At 40.2% G+C, this 24,318-nt stretch overlaps 1 protein-coding gene across 3 annotated transcripts in view; it reads left to right on the top strand.

Annotated features, from left to right (window-relative positions):
* Positions 1 to 24,318, top strand: part of RASGEF1B (RasGEF domain family member 1B) — a 625,168-nt gene that overhangs the window by 586,833 nt on the left and 14,017 nt on the right. For 2 of the 3 annotated variants that reach the window (XM_030819061.1, XM_012499347.2), the window contains 9 exons: positions 5,743 to 5,925; positions 7,640 to 7,762; positions 8,490 to 8,627; positions 16,830 to 17,045; positions 17,527 to 17,601; positions 19,263 to 19,358; positions 19,473 to 19,575; positions 22,737 to 22,816; positions 24,180 to 24,275. In XM_030819061.1, coding sequence (XP_030674921.1) covers positions 5,743 to 5,925; positions 7,640 to 7,762; positions 8,490 to 8,627; positions 16,830 to 17,045; positions 17,527 to 17,601; positions 19,263 to 19,358; positions 19,473 to 19,575; positions 22,737 to 22,816; positions 24,180 to 24,275 — 1,110 coding nt within the window. The remainder of the gene's footprint in view (positions 1 to 5,742; positions 5,926 to 7,639; positions 7,763 to 8,489; positions 8,628 to 16,829; positions 17,046 to 17,526; positions 17,602 to 19,262; positions 19,359 to 19,472; positions 19,576 to 22,736; positions 22,817 to 24,179; positions 24,276 to 24,318) is intronic. The other variant, XM_003265810.3, reaches the window with a different exon arrangement.

Genomic DNA, 24,318 nt, shown 5'->3' with positions numbered 1-24,318 from the left:
CTGTACCCAAACCAAAATAATTATGATTATTTTATTCTCTTAACTCAATTTGATTGGTACTACCTGAAAATACAAGAATTCCTTGATTTCTTTCTTTTCTTTTTTTTTTTTTTTTGAGATGGAGTTTTGCTTTTTTTGAGATGGAGTTTTTTTGAGATGGAGTTTTTTTGAGATGGAGTTTTTTGCCCAGGCTGGAATGCAATGGCACGATCTTAGCTCACGACAACCTCCGCCTCCCAGGTTCAAGCGATTCTCCCGCCTCAGCCTCCTGAGTAGCTGGGATTACGGCCATGCGCCACCATGCCCAGCTAATTTTGTGTTTTTAGTAGAGACAGGGTTTCTCCATGTTGGTCAGGCTGGTCTCAAACTCCGGACCTCAAGTAATCCGCCCGCCTCAGCCTCCCAAAGTGCTGGGATTACAGGCGTGAGCCACCACTCCCGGCCTAAGAATTTCTTGATTTCTAAGGAGCCAGTCTTGAAAGTGTTAGACCAAGGTTACTGTCAGAGCCACCATGTTCTTCTTCCTTGGCGTAGAGAAATAATATCTAGGTCTGTACAGGTCAGCACATGGACTTCTTAATCTGGGGTCTGTAAACTCCCTGAAAGTATATGAAAACTGGTGTGTAAATTTCTCTGGGGGTGGTGATGGGGAGAGGGTTGTGATCTTCCTAAAGAGTTAAGAGCCACTGACTGAATTGAATATACTCTAAGTTGTAAAGAACTGGCTTACAAATGCAACTTCGTAAGGTGAGAATAGCTTTTGAGATTAACCTGCTCTCTGCTTTATGTATTAATGGTAGGATTTGAATAAAGTCAGCCGCTTTTTCTTGTGTCTCATACAAATCTCTTTTTTTCTGAAGGAATTAGCCACTTTGAACTTGGACTTTATGGTAAATTAATGCCAATATTTAACTTGCTGTTCCATCCACGTATTCTAATTTTGGAGAAGAGTCAGTTTTTCCTAAACAAAATTTTTCGTTAGCTGGTCCCCATTGATAGGTATATTGAGTTAGGCAAAATTTTTACTAACGACAGATGGCAGACAGTGGAGAAGCTGGTTCTGAGGCTGTGTTGCAAAGTGTAGAGAGGAGTAAGTTGAGAGTTTATAGGATCTCAGAGACAGAAAATATTAGTTGTGGAAGCTGAAATGAGAGAAGATTTGCTGCCAATAATGAAGGCATGAGAACTGCCTGACTGAATGAAATAAATGGAAGTTATGGGTTAGGAGCGACCTTAACCTGAGCCTTTCTTCCCCTGGAGAAATCATTAGGAAGTGATTCCTGGAGTTAATAGTGCCCAGGGATAAATACTTGTCTGGATTCTCGTGCCCAGTACTTTGAATACTGGATTTATTTTCTTAACAAGAACTAAACCAATATTTAATCTTTTGGGCCTCACTTTTCAATTCCGGAACTGAAGCAGTTAGAACAAAAGACCCAGACATCAAGTCTGAGTAATACCAAACAAACAGTAGTTCTTGGTGTGGTTAACAAGAGGGAAGATACTTTAGAGAAAACAGACTACTGTGTTTGTCTTCTTAGGTATTTAAAATTCTGTTCCACAAACTCTACTTTCTGTACCATTCTGCTGATTTTTCCTTGTGATTACCAAATGCTTCTATTACACAGGCAGTTGATCCTTCCAAAAACAGCTAGACTGGCCACTTGTTAGACACTGTCCAGCAATGAGTGACGAACACTGTGAGCCATGATTTTTCTCTTGGTCATTTCTTTCATTAAATTTTTTTTGCTGGAAATCTATAAAGTACACACAAGCAAATATTACTATATTTCATTGAGTCTAAGAGGCTATCCCTTGTTAGATGCTCTGTCATTGCATATATCACTTGAAAAGACTGTTAAGTAAACATGTTTTCTTACCATTCAACTGTTTACACGCATCCCAGTTTTGAGGATATTATAATTTTTTTTAAAGTCCATATTGGAATCTCTGGAATCTCTATGTCTTGATGAGACCATGCTTTGATGGCAAAGGTCAGTAGCTTAAATACTGCTGTTGACAGTTGAACTTTTTAATAAGAGTAATTAATGGTACTAATACTTCTTTGGAGCAAGGATTTATGTAGAACATGTAAAACGTATGAATTATTCTAATAGCCTACAATTTGAGACAGACTGACAGGATTTTCGTTTAATGATTAAACATTAGAAGTTCAAAGAAGACCATTTGCAGCTTATCATAATGTAGTGTAATAAATTTTGACCTGGAATCTGAAGACCCAACTCTGAAACCCTACCCCACCTGTCCCTTACTCTATGTCTAACCCCAAGCGAGTTATTACAGTTTTTCTGAACCTCAGCTTCTTATGTAGTCAAAAAAAAGATGAGGATGCCTGCCAGATGAGGTGGTTGTAGAATCCAGGAAGGCTTTTGTAGTCAGTAAACAGTTACGCAAATGGAGCCAATGAAATTCTCAGAGCCCTCTGCATCACGGATGTCGTAAGAGAGACCTGGAGGGGGGGATTCAGAGAGGTAAAGGTCTGTGAAATGTGAAGACATTTTCCAGCACACGATATCCCATAGTGAGAAGAATTACGACTAATGAAGGGAGAAGGGATTAAGGAATTGAAAAGATTCTGTCTGGAGTATATGGGGAGGTAGAAAAATAAGACTATTGTACATAATAAATAACGGGCTGAAGTGACTTGAATCTCAGGAGTTGGTTATTGCTATGTGCAAGTTCAACAATCAAGGTGGTTTCATGGGAAAATGAAATCAGCTAATTAGCAGCATCACTTTGGGCTTGTTAGAAGGCAGAAAATAGCCTGTGACATAACTCTGTTCTTACAGTTGATTTTTAAGTACAGTAAGCCATAACCCTTATTCATTTACCTCAATTTGGTTTCTGTCGCTATTTGCATTATATTCTTTTGGTGCCTTGTTGGAGGAAGTTTTCTAAGTATTGATATTTTGCACCTCTTCAGAGAAATACTACGAGTGGTATAGTTCCAAAAAACAATACACAAGCCTTTTGCTATTGCTCTAATCATAATGCTCTAAGAAGAACCTTGCGCTAAAGAAGATAAGTAGTTTTGTTACTATTTTGGAAGGGATAAGCAAAATTGGAAATAACAGATGGAAAACATATCTGGTGGTGTTGAGGGTTTGAAGATTTCACAGCCATTAAGTGCCAGAATTAGGACTTCATTAAATCTGAATCTTTGTCCAGATCTGAGCTCTTGTCTACTCTGCAGGAATAAATAATTAAGAAGTGCAAATACTTGGTGGCTTTTGGTGCTGATTCGTTGAAAACAAAATCTGAGTGACCCATGACCGTTTTGTGGGTTGGTGCTTACTGCTAATTAGCCTGTGGCCGGAGAGTATTTGGCACAGGGGAGTTCCATCCAGCAAGAGTGCAGTGATGTGCCTCATTGCTGGCTCATCTTAGCCTGGTCACCTTACCCCCTTGGGTCTCAGTGCGCACCTTTATAAGAAGAGGAGATTGGACTAGATTGTGTTGGCACATGGGCTGTGGCTCCTTCCATGACTGTCTGACAGTCATTGCTAATCACTTACAACCTACATTCTCCCACTGAGTTACAGCTTCCATATCCTCCTTGCTCATCTTCAGGCCTTTAGACAACCACTTTAATTGATTGCAGTTGGAAAGTGAAATGAAATGTTTTCCAGATCCTGGGCCAGGTGATTTCTGTGGTTCCTTTGAATATTTATCATTTTCTGATTTTTTGGAATTCCCAAATCCTGGCCAACCATCTCCCAAAAGCACTTTGTTAGAATGGTTGCAGTAGCAATGAGTAAGTGCTCCAATGAAGAAAAATGTGTGGTTCCTGAAAGAAAAAAATCCCAATTCCAAGGGCATGACACTCTTCATGCTGCATGTGAAGGACACTATGGTTATAACCATCTAAAACTTTTTAAAGCCAGAGGCAACCAAATCCTGACAAAGGGTTCTCTGTCAGTTATCTGAAGGAACTTCTAGGTGCCTCTCATCTCACATCCCTGCCTCCTAGTTTGAGGGCATTATGAGTTTCTCAGGGCAAGGACAGACTGGCTCTTTTTCTTCCTGCCAAGGACGGCCAGTTTGCAATGATTATATTGCACAGGAGTAGTACTCATAGAAACCTGGCAATTTGAAGAGGAAAGAAACATACCTTGTCTATTGCCTTATAAGATGTTAACATTGAATAATTTATTTATTTAACTGCAGTTCCTACGTGTGAGGTCTTGCCAACCAAGGGTGTATGCAGACCATTTGTGTTAATGTTATATCCCATAGTGCCTGACCCTTTGGCTGTTATGACTATGTGCTACCTAAAGGAGAGCCACGGGGCCAATGACCCTAGTAGTGACAAATCTCTGTGGATAGAGTGATTCTCAGTCATCACCTTCTTCCCATTTGTGGCTTTTTCATGGATCCCTTTAAATTGTCCCTCAGCACTGGTTTGTGGAGGGGACAAAGTACTCAGAAATGAAGTTGGTTTTTATCTCCTATTTATTTTTCTTGTTGCTTCTTTTCTCTAATTCTGTTTTCACCTGCCAGGTAGGCTTTTATGATGGATGTTTTCTCTTAATGCCCCACCCCTGGCTGCCCCCTGCTGAGGCACGTGCACAGGTTGTGATGCTCTTTGTACCCATCAGCTGTAGCTGGAACAGATGCTCAAGGAGTGATGGATGTGACTTCTCAGGCAGGGCTCCACACCCCTCCCACATTGACATGCAAATATCTTTTGGCATCTTAAAAAGAAAGATTAGTCCAGGTTATGTCCTCCTGCTGCCTCCACACACCCTGTCCCGGTCAGTCCATGGCTTGGAGTATGGCTCCCCCTCATTGTTTGCCTTCTGAAGCCCCCAGTCCCTGCAGCTCTTCAATGCCTCCATTGTGCAGACGTGGTGCCAGAGACTGGGAGTCTGTTCTCAGGGCCGGGTGCTGTCCCTAGGAATTCAAGTAATAACTTAATAGCCTCTGGCCTCTGCAGAGCACCCTCTGACAAGGCCTTTGTGAACTGCAAAGTACACAGATGGAGAGGAGCAACTTACCTCAGGACTGTCACAGTGTTCCTTGCTCCCAAATCAGGTGCCTTCTCAGCCTGCATGTTTATTGAGAACTGAGGCTTTACAGATACCACCCCACAGCCCCAGGAGAATTTAACACAAAGGGGAGAAAATCAACAGCATCTGATCTTTCAGTGAAAACTGAGGAGTCTACATGAAATCTTGTGTGTACACATATACATATATAAACATGCACGCAGTATACTTTAATTCTAGGCCTACTTTGCAATTTAGTGTTTTCAGCTTCAATTTTGGTTGTCTTCCAATACTTCAGATAGCTCTTCAGTGTTAGGTAACTTTTCCCAACCAAATTTTAAGGTGTACACATTTCCACCTTAGGAAAATTGTTGACTCCATGCGATAAAGCAATCGAAGTTCAGTTCCCTTGCCCCTTTCACAATCTGATGTGAAGGAGTGACATCTAAATATGACAGCCAGAGACTTGAGTTTAAGTCCAGGTTGGGCCCCTCGGTCTAAGCATTGTATGATATTTGATTGAATGAGAGGGGTACTCAAAAGCATGCATACATGTCGTACTCAGAGAGCAATTTGGTTCCTGATAGGCTCTGATTCTGTGTCAGAACCTGAACTACTATTTTAATTGCCTATTCTCTCATTACTATTAAATCTTAGTGCCCATTAAAGCTTACCTTTATTTTCACACTGCATATTGCTGACATTATGTTTTCTTCTTTTTTATTCCTTTTAGGAAAGTATGCCTCAGACTCCTCCCTTTTCAGCAATGTTTGACAGCAGTGGTTACAATCGAAACCTCTATCAGTCTGCAGAGGACAGCTGTGGAGGGTTGTATTACCATGACAACAACCTCCTCTCTGGATCCCTGGAAGCACTCATCCAGCACTTAGTACCTAATGTGGATTACTATCCAGATGTAGGTATTCATGTTTCTCTGAAACACATCCTTGGCAATGAGTAGAAATTATAGTACAGTAGGCAGGGACCATAGATAATACAGAATTATATCTAGGTTGCTAAGAATTTTTCTAATAAGAAATTGCATATTGATTATCAAGTGCATTGAAATCAAATTGAGCCTGGATAAGCATCAGATTTTGGTATACTATGTGTATCAATTTCTTTTCAGATTAGTTACAACATTGTAGATGGTCTGATACCATCTAAATGAAGTATCTGTAGAGTTGATTCATGCATATAGCTTAGTCCTTAAATAGAAATGTCAGAGAACACTGGATGCTCCCAGAATATGTAATGCCTTTTTTGTTTCCAAGACCATCACTATGCTAAGAAAAGTGAATGTAACCAAGGAAAGTATGTGGAAGAGAAAACAAGATTTATGCTCAAGATGTAATTCTTTATAGATTTGACATCAGATGACATGGTTGCTTTGTTTTACCTTGGTAACCTACATTTATATAGCTAGCACTTTCTAATCTAGGGGATTTATTGTATATTTTCTCAGTCTTTACAGTAATTCCAAGAGGGAAGAGAGGAAAAAACGATTCAGAGTGTTGCGTATTTGCTGATGGTCTCACTCCCAGCATCAGCAGTCAAACACAGGTTTTCTTTCTGGAACAAGTGACTTTTTCCCCTTTCCCTGTGCTACAGCTACCTCTATGGAATTGAGCCTAGTAGTAGGAGATTTGCTGAGCAGCTGGTTATTGATAAAGATCTCATGGAAATATCTAGAGACTGCATTCATTTGTCTTTATAAATTTAATGATAACCTTGGTGTGCAAAGGATAGTCGGTGCTTGCCACAGTAATTCACCATAGTGTTTCTTAACTGAGTTATCTCTCTGTGTATTTTGTTACATGGCATTTTCAGATATGTTGCCACACAGGGAAAACTTGTAATCAAAAGTAAAAGGAATCCCTTGTTCAGCCCTGTAAGTGTTTATGAGCTAGTAAAGGCGCCTAAGGAAAAAAGAAAAATCCCATGGAATTTCTCTTTTCATTGGGAGTCTGAAATTATTATAACAAATAAGCACTACTTCATTACTGGCTTCTTAGGAGACAATGTGGTTAAAGAAAAGTATATAGTGTTATATTGTGCTTTATTAAATTGCTTTGCCTTTAAACAAATAAATAAGTTACTTGAAAGCCTGCCTTTGAATGTTCTGACACAAACGCTTTAGTGTGACGTGCTAGACACAGTACAGAATTGTTGAGTGTTATGTGCATTGGGTAGGTAGGTTTTTTTATTGTTATTTTTTGTTTGGTTTCCATTGAGTTACAAAATACTTGGACACACAACCATGTTTTGTATGGGTAGTATATTCAAGTAAGATTTATCTCTCTGGGCTGAATTTCATTCTCTTTACTAAAGTGAGTTATGTGTCTTGGTATCCTGGCTCCCTGAGGATGGATGTGAAAATGTGCTCTGAATAATTCCGGGAGCCAAATTTATCCTGTACTTCTGTTATTTTTAGTATGGTTTAAGGGAAAACATACATCAGAAGGTAAAGGAGAAATTAATCTTACACTGTTTTACTACTAGTAGGCATTACTTTTGAAACTGCAGCATATGAACTTGATTGGGAGAACTTAATGAAATAAGACAGTATAAAGGCAAGATATTAATTTCAGAGAGAATGTAACGATGATGACTTTTTTCTCTTCCTGCAGAGAACATACATATTTACCTTCCTACTCAGTTCTCGGTTATTTATGCATCCGTATGAGCTAATGGCCAAAGTTTGCCACTTATGTGTTGAGCACCAGAGACTAAGTGATCCTGATAATGATAAGGTAATGGTACATTATTAATATTATAATATTACAGTTTGTCTTATTAGGAATGCTTACTCTATGGCTTAGATTCTGTGAAGTTGTTTCCTTAAGTAACCCTGGTTTATCCCCAGGCTGGAATGCGTAAACGGCATCATGACTATACAAGGGGAATTGTGAATGGTATAAAGAATAAAGAACACAGGATAAATCACATGCAGCTCAGGTGCACTGGCTCACACCTGTAATCCCAGCACTTTGGGAGGCCAGGGTGGGTGGATCACCTGAGGTCAGGAGTTTTGAGACCAGCCTGGCCAACATGTGAAACCCCATCTCTACTAAAAATACAAAAATTAGCTGGCCGTGGTGGCGCATGCCTGTAATCCCAGCTACCCCGGAGGCTGAGGCAGAAGAATCGCTTGAACCTGGGAGGCAGGTTGCAGTGAGCTGAGATTGCATCACTGCACTCCAGCCTGGGAGACAGAGTGAGACTCTGTCTCAAAAATAAAAGAAATTGAAAATTTAACAATTTTAAAAAATAAATTAATTAAATGCAATGGAGGATCCCTAGGTCCTGCCTTAAGTTGGTGACACTTAGCATGGACATGGAGGGAGGGGGGCTGGAGCTTCTTCTTCATCCCTAAAGACTTTGCACTAGAAGTTTCTCAGTGACACTGTTTGTAACTATTTATTTGATGTAGTCCATAGTGATAAATATCACTGAATTAGATTTGCTTTTTCTTCCTAGAACCAGATGAGAAAAATCGCACCCAAAATCCTTCAACTCCTCACGGAATGGACGGAAACATTTCCCTATGATTTTCGGGATGAAAGAATGATGAGAAACTTAAAAGATCTGGCTCACCGAATAGCCAGTGGCGAAGAGGTTGGTAACCTGAATTTAGCACGGCTGCTGGAATTCCCAGGCAGAGCCTGGGTGGGAAATGGTGCCCAATTATGCATCCTAATCTCCACTGCTTCCTCTCTGTTTTGCCTTTGGGCAAGCCCTCCACATCACATATTGGTCTGTTTAGTATGTCAGGTGAGAATGATTATACCATCCCACTTCAAAGGGATATGATCTAGAGTTTTATGTGATTAATTTGGGGCTATGTTCATGTCAACTCATGCACAGGATTTATGTTGCAAGTGTGTTTTAATTTTACTTTACTTTTACCTTTTTTCCTCCCAAAAAGGTTTGACACAGCTAGTTAGATGATAAATGGCATGTTAATAGACATCAACACTAGTGGATATAAAGTAAATAACATTAATATATTAACCAGTGATAAATAGTAGATTAATAAATCATAAATAGAAATAGACATTCTGGGCCATGGCAGAAAGAAAATAAATACACTCCTGTTGAGAATGAGTAGAGGAGGACAGGACTGCTGTGGTATGAGTTTAAGTTCCAGGTAAAAGGGAAACACAACTGGTCATGTGACATTCACTGTCAGAAAAGAGGAAGTATAGTAATTATTGAGGGACTTAAATGAAAAATTTAATAACTTTCTTCTGAAGAACTTTGTATAGGGTCATAGAATGAGATCCTACAAACTGTTCTTTATGGTGTTTACAACATACCTTCCTGGATAGAAGCTGAGTTCATAGATTCGTGTGTAAATTAGCAAAGATAATTCTTGGGGGAGGAGAAGACTGAGAAAATGAGGCAAGTCTTCCAGTGCTCAGAAGCTGATTTAAGGATAGACTCTAGTATAGGTAGAGATTAAAAGTCAGTCTCTTAGATAGTCTTTCATAAATATCACTTCCCTCAGTTGAGCCTTTGATAAGCACTAACTACTAGCTGTGACAAATTCAAGGTTATCCTTTTTGAAGCAGGACCAGAGGGCTGGTATTCTGTGTTGAGACTTGCTGGGCAAGGATGTCCTTGTAGTTTCCATGTTGCAGGTCAACTTCTGGGAACAAGTCATTCAGGCACAGATACACTTTCACCTGGAAAAAGTAGATGAAGCACTTGGCAATGATGTTGCATTTTATTCGTCTTAAAATGCATTTTCCATTATGAATAACCTTCCTTGAGAACTCTTTCAGTGGTGTGCTGTAACGTATAACTTGATACCCTACCCTTTTTCTCTGAGACAGAGCCTTGCTCTGTTCCTCAGGCTAGAGTGTAGCGTTGCGATCATGGCTCACTGCAGCCTTGACTTCTCTGGCTGAATCAATCCTCCCACCTCAGCTTCCCTAGTAGCTGGGACTACAAGTGCATACAACTTTGCCTGGCTAGTTTTTTCTAGTTTTTGTAGAGACAAAGCCTCACTATGTTGCCCAGGCTGGTCTCCAAATTTTGGGCTCAAGCAATCCACTGGCCTTGGCCTCCCAAAGTGCTGGAATTACAGGTGTGAGCCACTGCACCCAGCCACAATTTTTGTGAGAAAAGGGGAAGTATATTAATTGTTGAGGGAATTAAGTGAAAAATTTAAAAACTTTCATCTGAAGAACTTTGGGGCTCTGTTCATGTCAGCTCATGCACAGGATTTATGTTGCAAGTGTGTTTTAATTTTACTTTACTTATACCTTTTTACTTCCAAAAAGGTTTGACACAGCTAGTTAGATGATAATCAATGGCATCTTAATACATATAAACATTTTAATGCCATTTCTCCCAATTTTACAAAATCAGACTAAAATTATGTCAGGCTAGCTCTTGAAACATCTATATGGGCTTTCCTGTATTATGTTCTCATGAAAATGGGATTAACCATTTTACTGTTACTTTTTGACATTATATTATTATGAACCCAAGTGGTCGAGACAGCCATTATTTCTGCCGGGCTGAATGAGTCATTTCCTGAGTCGCTGTGCAAGTTATGACGGTTATAATCATTTTGCCAGTTTGCCTATTACAGGTTCTAGCCAGGTATTAATTGATAGGTCCCTTGCTTACAAAGGCAAAGGTAAGCATCATGGTACAGTTTTGTAGTAAATCTTATCTTAGAGGGGTTAGCCGTGAAGTTCCTTGGCAGGGTCAGTGCTGGCTCAGCGACCTTGGTTTATGTATCCGAAGCTGCTCAAAAGATCAGTGACATCATAAGGGCTTTTTCTTGTATGAAGGCTGAGACCTAAGTCAGACAGTTTTCATTTCAGTTAGGTTGTCTTTAGCTGCTTAACATTATATGTCAGTCATCTTATCTTCCCTCTATTGCCTTTATAACTTAGTTCTTTCCAAAAGAAACACCTTAAAAATCTTTTTCTTTTAAGATAAAATGTTGGTGTTTTGAAAATACCAGATGGATGGTCCTTCTTGTTGCAGGAGTCAAAGGGGAGATCATTTCTATCTGTGTTTACCTGATGAGAATTGGTCTTTTTGTTTAACAGAATCAAGCCATTCGAGAGCCGGGTAGAACAGAGAGAAGGGCCAAACAGCCTTGTGACCCTGGCTTCTTTTCAACACTCCTGTGTTAATAACATATTCTTGATAGAAACCTTGTGAAGTTCAAATGGTTTTGAGCATGAAAAGAGGAGATAAGAAGACAAGCCAGTTCTAACTGAGGAATTGATTAAACTAAGGGTTGAGTGGAGAGATGTCACCTGCCTTGATTGGGTTGGGTTTCACAGGGAGATATTGTTTCTTTAGCTGCTTCTATTCAGTATTCAGAATTCAAATCCACACTTGCCAGCTGGTTTATCTGAGTGTGTTTTGGCTAGTCCTCGAAATCCTTGCTCCTTCCTCATCTCTATAAATCGTAGAAGTAACTGCCTTGTGTTAATGCCCTTTCAGCTCTGAAACTGTGTGATCGATGTCCTTCCTCCAGTTCTTTGGCTTCAGGCTCCTTATCAGTCACGTGCGTAGGTGGCTCTCCTCAGAGAGACCTTCCCTCAGCACCCCAACTATGATCGTACCCCGTCCCATTATGCATTATGGGCTTTCACTGCTCTTCCCTTCATAGTCATTCCTAGCACTCTGTGATGAGTAATGATAGCTGGCCCTCTCTCTGTATTTGTGGGATCTGCATCCATGGGTTCAACCAACCTCAGATTGAAAATATTCAAAAAATATTAAGTCTGTACTGAACACATATAGACTTTTTTCCTTGTCATTATTCCCTAAACAATACAGTATCACAGTGATTTACATAGCATTTACGTTGCATTAGGTATTATAAGTAATGTAGAGATGATTTAAAGTATACAGGAGGATATGCGGATGTTGTATGAAAATACTATACCATCTTATAGCAGAGACTTGAGCATCTGCAGATTTTGGAATCCGAGGGAAGTCCTGGAACTAATCTCCCGAGGATACTGAGGGATGACTGTACTTGCATTTTTATTGCTTGTTTTCCCCTCTAGACCCCATGCTGTGCCCTCTTTGTTCACCAGGGCATCCTTAACTCCTAGCTCAGTACCTGGCACCTAGTATTCTCTCAGTAGTGTTTGAATGAATGAGTCAATCAATGAATGAATGATCAAATGAATTACTGGAATAGGGAAAAATTATTTCCTTCTACTGGAAGGAATATGGGTCTGGGTTGGGATTTGTTGCTTCTTGCCTGGGACTTTTTTTTTTTTTTTCCTTTTGGCAGTCAGTGAATCCAGGTGTGCCCTGTATATAATTTAGTCAGGTTCTTCTGAATCTGCCAGGACAGTTCCACATAATTTGGCTTAATATGTTTCTCCCCTGGGGATTTGCCCAAAATGAAGTGGTTTATTAGGACTTGCCTGCGAGAAACATGAAATGAAACTAATGATTGAATTACATGACAAATGACTGTAGGGGGTAGAATGCAATTTTCTCTTCCTTAAGGGGCTGGTCTTTATAATAAGAGCTTCTATCTTTATTTGCCAGGTAATTACTGTCACTGGCATTTGAAGTTATAAAAAAGAATAAGTACATATTTAGTAAGTCATGACTCAGTGAGGAGCCATGCTTAACAGCACAAAGCTTGATTTCTCAAATGGAATCAAATGGCAGCAGGAAACTTTTAAAAGAGGTCATATACATACACTCTCTCACATGCTCACACACTAGTTGTTGTTGAATAGCTTTCCCCCATACTCTATTGCATACATTTTTCCCTTATATTTTGATGCAGTGTTTTGCTAACAACCTGACTGTACATTCCTCTGCCTCTTCCTCCAGTAAATTTTTTTAAAATTGCGGAATAGGCTGGGTGCGGTGGCTCATGCCTGTAATCCCAGCACTTTGGGAGGCTGAAGCAGGCAGATCACCTGAGGTCGGGAGTTCAAGACCAGCCTGACCACCATGGAGAAACCCCATTTCTACTAAAGATACACAATTAGCCAGGTGTGGTGGTGCATGCCTATATTCCCAGCTACTTGGGAGGCTGAGGCAGGAGAATCGTTTGAACCCGGGAGGCAGAAATTGTGGTGAGCCAAGATCGTGCCATTGCACTCCAGCCTGGGCAACAAGAGCGAAACTCCGCCTCAAGAAAAAAAACATTGCAGAATAAAAATCTTTCAGCAGATATGCTGGTAAAGCATTGCTTCTCACACTTGGCTTATGCAAGGATCAGCTGAGGAGCATCTAGATCATGTGACCCAAGTGCACTGCAGACCAAGTCAATCAGAATCTCTGGGGTGGAACCCAGGCTGCCCCCATTCAGCGGTTCTGCTCATTGCTTCCCAGCAGGTACCCTTGTGTGGTACCCTGAATAGAAGTGGTAATTTCTTACTAAAGTATTTTCTGCAGGGATCCTGGGAAGGGGTGAGGAGAAGGTGCGTGATGTAGGAATGATAACATGCATGGAATAGCAGCTGAGGCATAGAATAATGAATATTTTAAAATATTTGCATAATTATTAGAAGTAGTATCTAACTCTCATGTAGTCATTTGTTATGACATTTGGGACAAAGGACTGAATAAAACATTTTAAGTTGGTAGATTTTGTTTGTTTGTTTGCTTTGTTTTTTGAGACAGATTCTTACTTTGTTACCCAGGCTAGAGTGCTGTGGCATGATCAGGGCTTACCATAGCATCAACCTCCCTGGCTCAAGCAATCCTCCACCTCTGTTTCCCCCAAGTAACTGGGACTGCAGGTGTCCGGCTAATTTTTAAATTTTTGTAGAGGCCGGGCACGGTGGCTCATGCTTAATAATCCCAGCATCTTGAGAGGCTGAGGTGGGCAGATTACTTGAAGTCAGGAGTTTGAGACCATCCTTGCTAACATGGCAAAACCCCATCTCTACTAAAACAAAAACAAAAACAAAACAACATCAACAACAACAACAAAAAATTAGCTGGGTGTGGTGATACACACTTGTAATCCCAGCTATTCAGGAGGCTGAGGCACGAGAATTGCTTGAACCCGGGAGGTGGAGGTGGCACTGAGCTGAGATTGCACCACTACACTCCAGCCTGGGCAACAGAGCGAGACTCTGTCTCAGTCAATCAATCAGTCAATCAATATATAAATAAGTTTTTGTAGAGACAGGGTCTCACTATGTTGTCTCGATCTCCTGGGCTCAAGGGATCCTCTTGCCTCATCCTCCCAAAGTGCTGGGATTACAGATGTGAGCCACCATGCCTGGCCATAGATTTTTACTGTAACTCAAGTTTATAAAATTAAAAGAGGAGGGGGAAATAGGAATGAGAGATTTAAAATAACCCTCAACTCATCCTTGAACAGCTTTGAATTCCAAAAAAGAGACATTTCCCTTGAGTGACAAACATATTACCAAATAGCATTTTCTAAACTGATAACCTTAATGCTGTATGGAAGGTGGGATTTTTGTCTGTTCAGTTTTTAAATACACAGATGTTTCATTAGTGATTTTAGGGTGATCCATGACTATAGAGAAAAATAGGGGTCGGCCGGGCGCGGTGGCTCACGCTTGTAATCCCAGCACTTTGGGAGGCCAAGGCGGGCGGATCATGAGGTCAGGAGATCGAGACCACGGTGAAACCCTGTCTCTACTAAAAATACAAAAAATTAGCCGGGCGTGGTGGCGGGCGCCTGTAGTCCCAGCTACTCAGAGAGGCTGAGGCAGGAGAATGGCGTGAACCCGGGAGGCGGAGCTTGCAGTGAGCCGAGATCGCGCCACTGCACTCCAGCCTGGGTGAGAGAGCGAGACTCTGTCTCAAAAAAAAAAAAAAAAAAAAAAGGAAAATAGGGGTCATCTAATGGACCAGTTTAAAGAACTCAGCAGAATATACACTAACAAATAGAAAAGAAAAGGAAAAGAAGGCTTTGTATGCTTTTTACACCTCGAGTATGCGAGAATTAACCATTTCTAGATATGTTATCATTCTCCTCATAAGCAAATATCTCTTCATTTGGGTTTTTGTAATATACTCTAATAAAACAAAATTGCCTCTATAAAAAAACTATAAGTCTTACACTTGTAGGTAAATGCCACTTAATTTTCAGATAATTAATCTCAGCAAATGATATTGTGGTATTTTTTAAAAAGCCAATGGAGCCATAAACATAGGCCTTTCTACATCTGTAGGTTTACTGGGGCCATCCTCCTTTGGAGATTTAACCTAAGGACTGTGTTAGCATTGAATCAGCCTGTGTGCCTTTCTCTGATACAGGCATCATAATTTACCTAGAAGAATATTGTTTTGGAAATTTTTGGCTAGAAAAGGAAGACTAAATGGACTCTGCAACTTATATCATAGCTGTGCCCTGGGATTGATGGATTGTGAAGTCATTTCTTGATTTAACAAATGTTTTAAAAGTCAGGAGGTTGACAGTTATCTAAACTACATGCAGTGCTTTTTTAAACCAGTTTCTCTTAAGGATGAGGCTGTAGCGTAATGAAGTAGCAAACAAAGTGGCACCTGGGACTAGTGTTGCGGGGAGAATTGCCATGTGGAAGAGTTTGGTTGTGAACATTAATAGTGAGTCATGAATGCAAAAGAAATGATTATGAGGCCGGGCGCGGTGGCTCACGCTTGTAATCCCAGCACTTTGGGAGGCCGAGGTGGGCGGATCACGAGGTCAGGAGATCGAGACCACGGTGAAACCCCGTCTCTACTAAAAATACAAAAAAATTAGCCGGGCGTGGTGGCAGGCGCCTGTAGTCCCAGCTACTCGGAGAGGCTGAGGCAGGAGAATGGCATGAACCCGGGAGGCGGAGCTTGCAGTGAGCCGAGATTTGCACCACTGCACTCCAGTCTGGGCGACAGAGCGAGACTCCATCTCAAAAAAAAAAAAAAAAAAAAAAAAAAAGAAATGATTATGAGCCAGTGGAGGTCAGATGCCAGAAATGAATATCCACTGCTTCCTCATGGTAATCCACATTTTATGTGTAAGTCAAGAAGGTGGTAGGCTGGACGCGGTGGCTTACGCCTGTAATCCCCGCACTTTGAGAGGCTGAGGCAGGTGGATCACAAGGTCAGGATTTCGAGACCAGCCTGGCCAACATAGTGAAACCCCATCTCTACAAAAATACAAAAATTAGCCAGGCATGGTGGCATATGCCTGTAATTCCAGCTACTCGGGAGGCTGAGGCAGGTGAATCGCTTGAACCCACGAGGCAGAGGTTGTAGTGAGCCAAGATCACGTCACTGCACTCCAGCCTAGGCAACAGAACGAGACTCCGTCTCAAAGAAAAGAAAACAAAACAAAACAAAAAGAAGGTGGTTCGAGGGGGTGAGTGGGACGTAATGGTATATTTCTGTTAGGTAGCCAGACTGATGAGATTGATAGAACTAGAGAAATCAAGAGGGTGGCCCTAAAGAAAAAGCATTAGGAAAAGGATGCATTGACTTGCGATCAATGTATTTCAACCCACCAGAAGTAAACTGGTAGGTACATTTCTTTGCTGGAACAGAGGACATTCAGTTATACTTAGTACTCATTATATTGGATTCCCTCAAGAGGTAATCTAAATTGTCACTGGAGTGTTTTCATGGCCCAACCTGAACTGTACTCTCAGTCGCAACCCCGAAGAAGAACTAAACCTTACAGGTTTGAAAATGCCTTATGCATGTGTCTCAAACTGTTAGAGGTAGCTGGATCTTCCCGTAACTGCCCTTAACCAAGTTTATTCTCCAATGTCCAGGTAAAATCATTTGAGGACATAGTCTCTGAGTTTGCACAGTGGCAAAACCAGACATGCAGAGCACAGATGTAATTCTTCTTCGCTTATTCCCTAGCAGACATACAGAAAGAATGTCCAGCAAATGATGCAGTGTCTGATCCGCAAGCTTGCTGCGCTCAGCCAATACGAAGAAGTCCTGGCAAAAATCAGCTCCACATCCACAGATCGGCTCACAGTTCTCAAGACCAAGCCACAGTCTATACAGAGGGATATCATTACTGTCTGCAACGACCCTTACACATTGGCCCAGCAGCTGACTCATATAGAGCTGGTAAGGCCGTTATCATCTTTGCCCTTTACAACCACAGATTTGCTTTGCTTTGGCAACCAGACAATATATTTGTCAGCAGTAATGTCACAGGAGAGGTCAGAATAATCCAAGTGGGAAATCATCTGAGATAGCTGAAACATACTTTGTTTATGGATTTGAATATGAATGCTTCTGATATTCTGGGGATTCACTTGTAAATAAATACTAAACAAGGTTGACGAGCAAAGAGTTTATTGACCTTCCTCACCTTCCGCCTCTAATCAGTTTTTCCAAAACCTGCTCAGCCTTTCACTATCTTGTGGAACATTGACCCAAGCAGAAAATTGCCTCTGCACAGACCTTGAAGTATTTAGGGTTAAAGGCTTATTTTATAATCTTCATTAAAAAATGGGGGGGTGGTGCCAATAGTCATAGAGGGAGTTGACAGTCCATTTCTTTTCATTTTCTTTAATACTGTTGACCTTCTGGGTTTGTGTTTCAGGAGAGGCTCAATTATATTGGGCCAGAAGAATTTGTTCAGGCGTTCGTGCAGAAGGACCCTTTGGATAATGACAAGGTAATCAGTCTACCCAAAGGTCAGCACTGAAACCAAAAATGGAATTTATCAGTCTGTGATAGTGGGTATAAAGGACAGAAGTTAGAACTATATTCTGTTGTAGATTTTAAAATCAGAATTTTTTTTTCCATTAGCCACGTCTGATTCATGGCAGTTTTCTTGAGCAAGGTCTGCAAGCTCCTTTACAACATTGCCCCATCACTAACTTTTGGCCTTTTCTTCCTCCTTATTGGGAAATTTAGTAAGACCTTTACAGCAAGTAGATGCAGGCATTTGTGGTGATGAAAATAGGAGATGAAAGCATAATGGTTTTAGCAGATTAAGAATCTGCTAAGAGAGAAGGTTCTGCCCATAATTCAACAATAGCAGGGGCAGGAAAGACAGGATGCACATCCAGCTTGCTGAGCAAGGGGCTTGACTGCTTTGCCTCTTGTTTTAAGGTGAATCTCTCATGAGAGGTCTATTGCCTAGGTGCAGCCCACTATTAAAGAAAATAATGCCGGGCATGGACGGTGTACACATATAAGAAAATTTTTTATCTCCCAGTGACCTGGAAGCATTTTGAATTGTTAGGCAAAGACTACAACACCCGCTGCTGAAAGCCCCCTTCTGAGAGTAGGGGCAACAGCTGTTTTCCGGCTTTAGAATAGTGTCTCCTAATATAGGAAGTGAAGAATTTGTTTTGCAGTAGAAGGCTAGTGGACTCTTTGTTTGTTTCTTTCTTTTGGAAGGAAGGAAAGAGGGGTGTAATTAGCCTCTTCAAGCTGGCCTTGAACTTCAAGATGAGATTAACTTTTTTGCCTTTGAACAATGTGTTACTCACCCTACGAAAGAGCATGATGGTGTAGGCTTCTGTTTATCTACTTGGAAGATACTTAGTTTGTTGCAACATTATGTTCTAAAATTTTGTCCTATGCTTAATTTTAAGAGAAAATGTTCTACTCCTCTGTAGTCTTAGCCACTTTTTGCTGTATCGATTATAGCAGTTGGTATTTGCACTCCATCTGAGTTGGGATTGTTTTGGAATGCAGCCAGAATTCTTCCTCTGAATTGTGTTTCTGAAGATACAATCCAGACTAACTTAGTTTCTTGGGAAGAGGGGTAGGCACACTTTGTTTTTGGAGGCCGAATCTCACTCTGCCACCCACGCTAGAGTGCAGTGGCACGATCCCGGTTCACTACAACCTCCTCCCGGGTTCAAGTGATTTGATTCTCCTGCTTCAGCCTCCCGAGTAGCTGGGATTACAGGCACGTGCCACCATGCCCAGCTAATTTTTTGTATGTTTAGTAGAGACGGGGTTTCACCATATTAGCCAGGCTGATCTCGAACTCCTGACCTCTGGTGATCCACCCGCCTCAGCCTCCCAAAGTGTTGGGATTACAGGCGTGAGCCACCACACCCGGCCTAAGGACACTTTTATAAATGCATCAGAGTACACTTCTAGACCTCAGGTGTTTCACTGGACTATCGTAAAGGACTTTGGTATTTCTGTAAGGATAATCAAGAATGCCCGTGGTTGTCTTTCTCTCTCTCTTTCTGTTGTTCTAAAAAGCTTTCCTAATCCATAAACTGAGAATAAAGGCTGGTATTTCACAAAGTGAGAGTCCAATACATTCTTTGTTTTCCTCTAACTCATCTGTTTACTTTGTTTTCTCTAAAGAGTTGCTACAGCGAACGGAAGAAAACACGAAACTTAGAAGCTTACGTGGAATGGTTTAATCGCCTCAGCTACTTGGTTGCTACAGAAATCTGTATGGTGAGGAAATGAATTTTCTGTCTCCTAGTTCTCAACATTATTTTTTCATACTTATTTTAGAACTGTTGGGCCTTCATACTGGATAACTGCCCTCTATTGTCTTTTACTGTGTAGCCTGTTAAGAAAAAACACCGAGCAAGAATGATTGAGTATTTCATTGATGTAGCTCGGGAGTGTTTTAACATTGGCAACTTCAACTCCTTGATGGCGATAATCTGTGAGTATTTTGTGGAGGAGACATGTCGTTTATCTTTACGAATCCTGTAAAATGACCCACAGAAAATTTGCAGATAGTATGGTTTTGTTAGTACAGACTGTATTTTTAAATCCAGAGTTATTTGAGAATGTCCAAAATGCTTTAAATAGCCAAATGAGTGCAAGTATGTGTGTAATCTTTCTTAAGTATGCAAGAATTGTTGGAATGTTTTAAGTTAACCTTAGCTAAATATGCATCTACAAAGGCTTATAGGTAAGATATTTGTCTACATAAAGAGTTTTAAAAAGTATTTTGGCAGCTTGCATATCAAGTATTATAGAAATAATGATCCAAGACTAAATTATCTGATTCCTTGGACAAGACAGTGGCCTAAGAAACTGGCACATTTTCTAACTGTTCAGGCTTCTAGTACTTATCACCCACAGACCTTATTACTCTAGTATACAAACTCACTCTATATCATGGAGGTTTTAACATCAGAGACCATGTTTCTTTCCTTTCATTCTATAAATATGTATGGTAACAATATGTCTTGGTTGTTCCAATTTATACTTGTTGTCTTGCCTTAATTATGGATAATAGCTTTTGATAGTAGCTCTTTCATTAAAAAGTGTCCTAGTTTGTATGATCAATTATATGGCCATCTTACAAATTGTAGGTGCTCAATAAACATTTGAATAAAAGAATAGGCTGGGCACAGTGGCTCACACCTGTAATCCCAGCACTTTGGGAGGCCAAGGTAGGTGGATCACGAAGTCAGGAGATCGAGACCACCCTGGCCAACATGGTGAAACCCTGTATCTACTAAAAATACAAAAATTAGCTGGGCATGGTGGCGCATGCCTATAATCCCAGCCACTCAGGAGGCTGAGGCAAGAGAATTGCTTGAACCAGGGAGTCGGAGGTTGCAGTGAGCTGAAATCATGCCACTACATTCTAGCCTGGTGACAGAGCAAGACTCTGTCTACAAAAAAAAAAAAGAAGAAGAAGAGAGTTGAGGTCTTTTTGAAGGATCAGTTTGAAGCTAGAGAGTCTACCAAATTTAATTCAAGAATCTTAATCTAATAAATTCTCCCTTCCACCGATTTATTTTTCCATTTTGTTTACGTATCATTTCCTCTTTCTCTCCCCCCATAAAAATACTGGCCAAGTCTCAGCTTATTATTTATCTCACTAACTCCATGAAAATAGCAAACAGAAAGATTATCTGAATCAGGGACTGAAAGGCCCACAGTCTAGATAATAGATTACTTAATTTCCCTCTTCTACTAGTAGGAAAATATCAAGGCAAGCCATAGCATCGGAGAAAATGTAATACATAGAGCTGACAAATAACTTGTATCCAGAATCTATAAAAAACCCTGCAAATCAATAAAAAGGCAAATAACCCAGTGAAAAAAAAAGGCCGAAAGACTGAAACAGATATGTCGTGCAAGAAGATACTGTCGTGCAAGAAGATACTGTATATTAATGGCTAACGAGTATCTGAAATGGTGTTCCACATCATTAGTCATCAGAGAAATACAAATTAAATTGTAGCAAAATATTAATACCATTGCATACACTAGAATGACTGGAATTTTAAAAACTGGTTACGCCAAATAGTGTTGAAGATGTGGAACAAGTGGGGCTCTTATTATACATTTTTGGCGGGAGTATAAGATGGTACTACTACTTTGGAAAACTGTTCAGCAATTTCTTATAAGGTTAAACATATTTCTAGCCTGCAATGCAGAGATTGCACACACCTACATATTTACTCCATGAAAATGCAAACATGTCCACAGAAAGATTTGTAAAAGAATGCAGCTTTATTCATAATTGCCCAAGACTGGAAACAATCCAAATGCCCGTTTACAAATGAATGGCTAAATAAATTGTGGCATATTAATACAATGAAATACTGTTTGGCAATAAAAATGAACAATTGATACATATAAGTAACATGGATTAATTTTAGAATCATTATGTTGTGCAAAATAAGACAGACACAAGAGTAGATACAGTATGATTTCATTGATATGAAGTTCTAGGACAGACAAAACGAATCTCTGGTTTTAGGCAACCAGTGTTCTGATTTCTGTGGTGGTGGGGAGGTGACCAAAGAGGGTCCAAAGGAGCTTTCTGGGATCATGAAATGTGCTACTATATCTTGATTGGAGTGGTAATACATGGACTTACACATGAGTCAAAATTCATCTAATTATGTGTTTAAGATCTGTGTATTTTTTGTATGTAAATTGTACCTCAGTTAGGAAGCAATCTCCCACTTCTGGTCCTTAAAATATGAATGTTGGTGGCATGGAATTAATATATGTACTCATTTAGGCTAGCGTGGGTTCCTTTTCTGTACAACAGCCACTGTAATATTTTTCTGAATAGTTATAGTACATAAAGTATCATTCAGGAGAGGCAGCATGGCTTGTTGGAATGAGTGTGGGTTATGGTGTTAGCTCCGTGTGAGCTTCCATCTCTGTTACTTGTTAACTGGATATCCTTGGGAAAATTTCTTTCTCCCTGGAACTTCAGCATATTCTTTTAAGAATGTTGAGGGGATGTATGAGATAATACACGCAAAGCATGGTTGACACATTAGTTTCTAGGTCAAAGGTCAGCAAACTATGACCTGTGGGTCAAATATGGCCCACCACTGGTTTCTTTATGACCAGTGAGCTAAGAATGGTTTGTATCTTTTTAAATGATTGAAAAAAAATGAAAATAATAATATTAGCATTTCTAACATGTGACTGTAATATAAATTCAGATTTCAGTGCACGTAAACAAAGTTTACTGGAACACACCCATAACCATTTGTTTATGTAGTTATCTACATAACTGGATGGTGGCTGTTTCTGCACGACAGTGATAGTGTCCTGTAGTGATGACACAGACCATATGGACTGAAAGCCTAAAATGCTTACTCTCTTTCCCTTTATAGAGAAAATGTGTTCACCTCTGCACAGAGTCAGTGGTAGCATTTATGCTGTTTCTCGACTCAGAATTTGCAAAAAAAAAAAAAGTTATAAAATTGGGGTTTGTTACTTACTAATTTTAGAATTCTCACTTAGTAATGAACGTATTTTAGAAGTATGTGTTTATGGTTTTTCTTATTTCTCTCTTTCAATTTTCCTTTTTTCTCCCCCTCCGTTTCAAATGCGAAGCTGGTATGAACATGAGCCCAGTCTCTCGACTCAAAAAAACTTGGGCCAAAGTGAAGACTGCAAAATTTGACATTCTTGAGGTATGTGAAGCTGATGTTTTGCTGTTAAGTAACACTTTACACCTGGAAAGTGGAATTCCTTTATGTGGTCTTGCCTCTCCATCGGACTACGACAGAGGAAAAAGCCCATCTATCTTTACAGACCCAGGGAAAGGAAAGTGGGTAGAATTGGAGGGGAAAATAAATCAGGTTATGTACTGGTTGTTTTGTAGGTAGAGATGTCCATTCTGGGGTTAATTGACTGGGAAAATAGTGACCTGTCAGTCACATCACCTTATATGCCAGAATGGAATTTTGGTCCTGAGCAGTTGAGAGTTTTACTTCACTGTGAGCCTATTAGCTTCATTTATCTTCAGTGTCTCAGGGGAAGGGTTCCCCGTCCCTACGGTAACATTTATTCATCATCCTTTCAACAAATTTAGCTGACCTATGAAAAAGCCCTTCCCATACAATTCTGAGGATAGTAAGAATTGTGGGCCAGGCACAGTGGCTCATGCCTGTAATCCTAGCAATTTGGGAGGCTGAGGCAGGAGGATCACCTGAGCCCAGGAGTTCAAGACCAGCCTGGGCAACATGGCGAAACCCCACCTCTATGAAAAATACAAAAAATTAGCCAGGTGTGGTGGCACGTGCCTGTAGTCCCAGCTACTTGTAGGGCTGAGGCAGGAGGATTGATTGAATCTGGAAGGTGGGAGCTGTAGTGAGCCAAGATCACACCACTGCACTACAGCCTGGGTGGCAAAGTGAGACCCTGTCTCAAAAAAAAAAAAAAAAATCGTGTGCAAGAGTGTGTGTATTTGAATCATACTCATCTCAGCACTACCTTGGTGTGTCAGTGCTTTCAATTACTATCTCTGGAGATAATAAGAAAGTGTTCTTTCCCAAGTTTTCTCCCAAATTGGAAATTACCATTATATATATAATGTTATGACCTATTGACAACCTAATACATTTATTTTCCTTCTTGCAAAATGATATGCTTCAATTATTTGTGCATGATTTGTCACTACAAAGTGTTGGATCACTATACATGGCTAACCATCAACGGGCCCATTGACCTTCAGATACAAACAGGACATTTTTCTGATGCTGGTGTTTGACTCTTATTAGTTTTACATCTAAGCTCAACAATTAGCCTAGAAAGAATGTGGTTTAGGTTTAACATTACTGAAGCTGACATTAGCTCGCATAATTACACCAAACCTCAGGAAAGAAAACACTTGTGTCATGTCCATTTGTGTGTATGAGAAGGATAAATCATATTCCTACTGAGTTTCCTAACTTATTTTGAATTTTATATATAGCTAAATATGTGATCTTGTAAACTTCCTACAGAAGTTTACAATAAATAAATAGTTAATATTCTTCTCTCTTTTATCTATAGCATCAGATGGACCCTTCAAGCAATTTCTATAATTATCGAACAGCTCTTCGTGGGGCAGCACAAAGGTCTTTAACTGCTCATAGTAGTAGAGAAAAGGTATGCACTTTAAGTAGTGTCTTTCTTGTGGTAGAGTTGCTGT

This window comes from Nomascus leucogenys, chromosome 9 (genome assembly GCF_006542625.1).
Source record: "Nomascus leucogenys isolate Asia chromosome 9, Asia_NLE_v1, whole genome shotgun sequence".
In the NCBI taxonomy this organism is placed as follows: domain Eukaryota; kingdom Metazoa; phylum Chordata; class Mammalia; order Primates; family Hylobatidae; genus Nomascus; species Nomascus leucogenys.
Note: the sequence above shows the minus strand (reverse complement) of the source record. Positions and strands in the feature narration are given on the sequence as shown.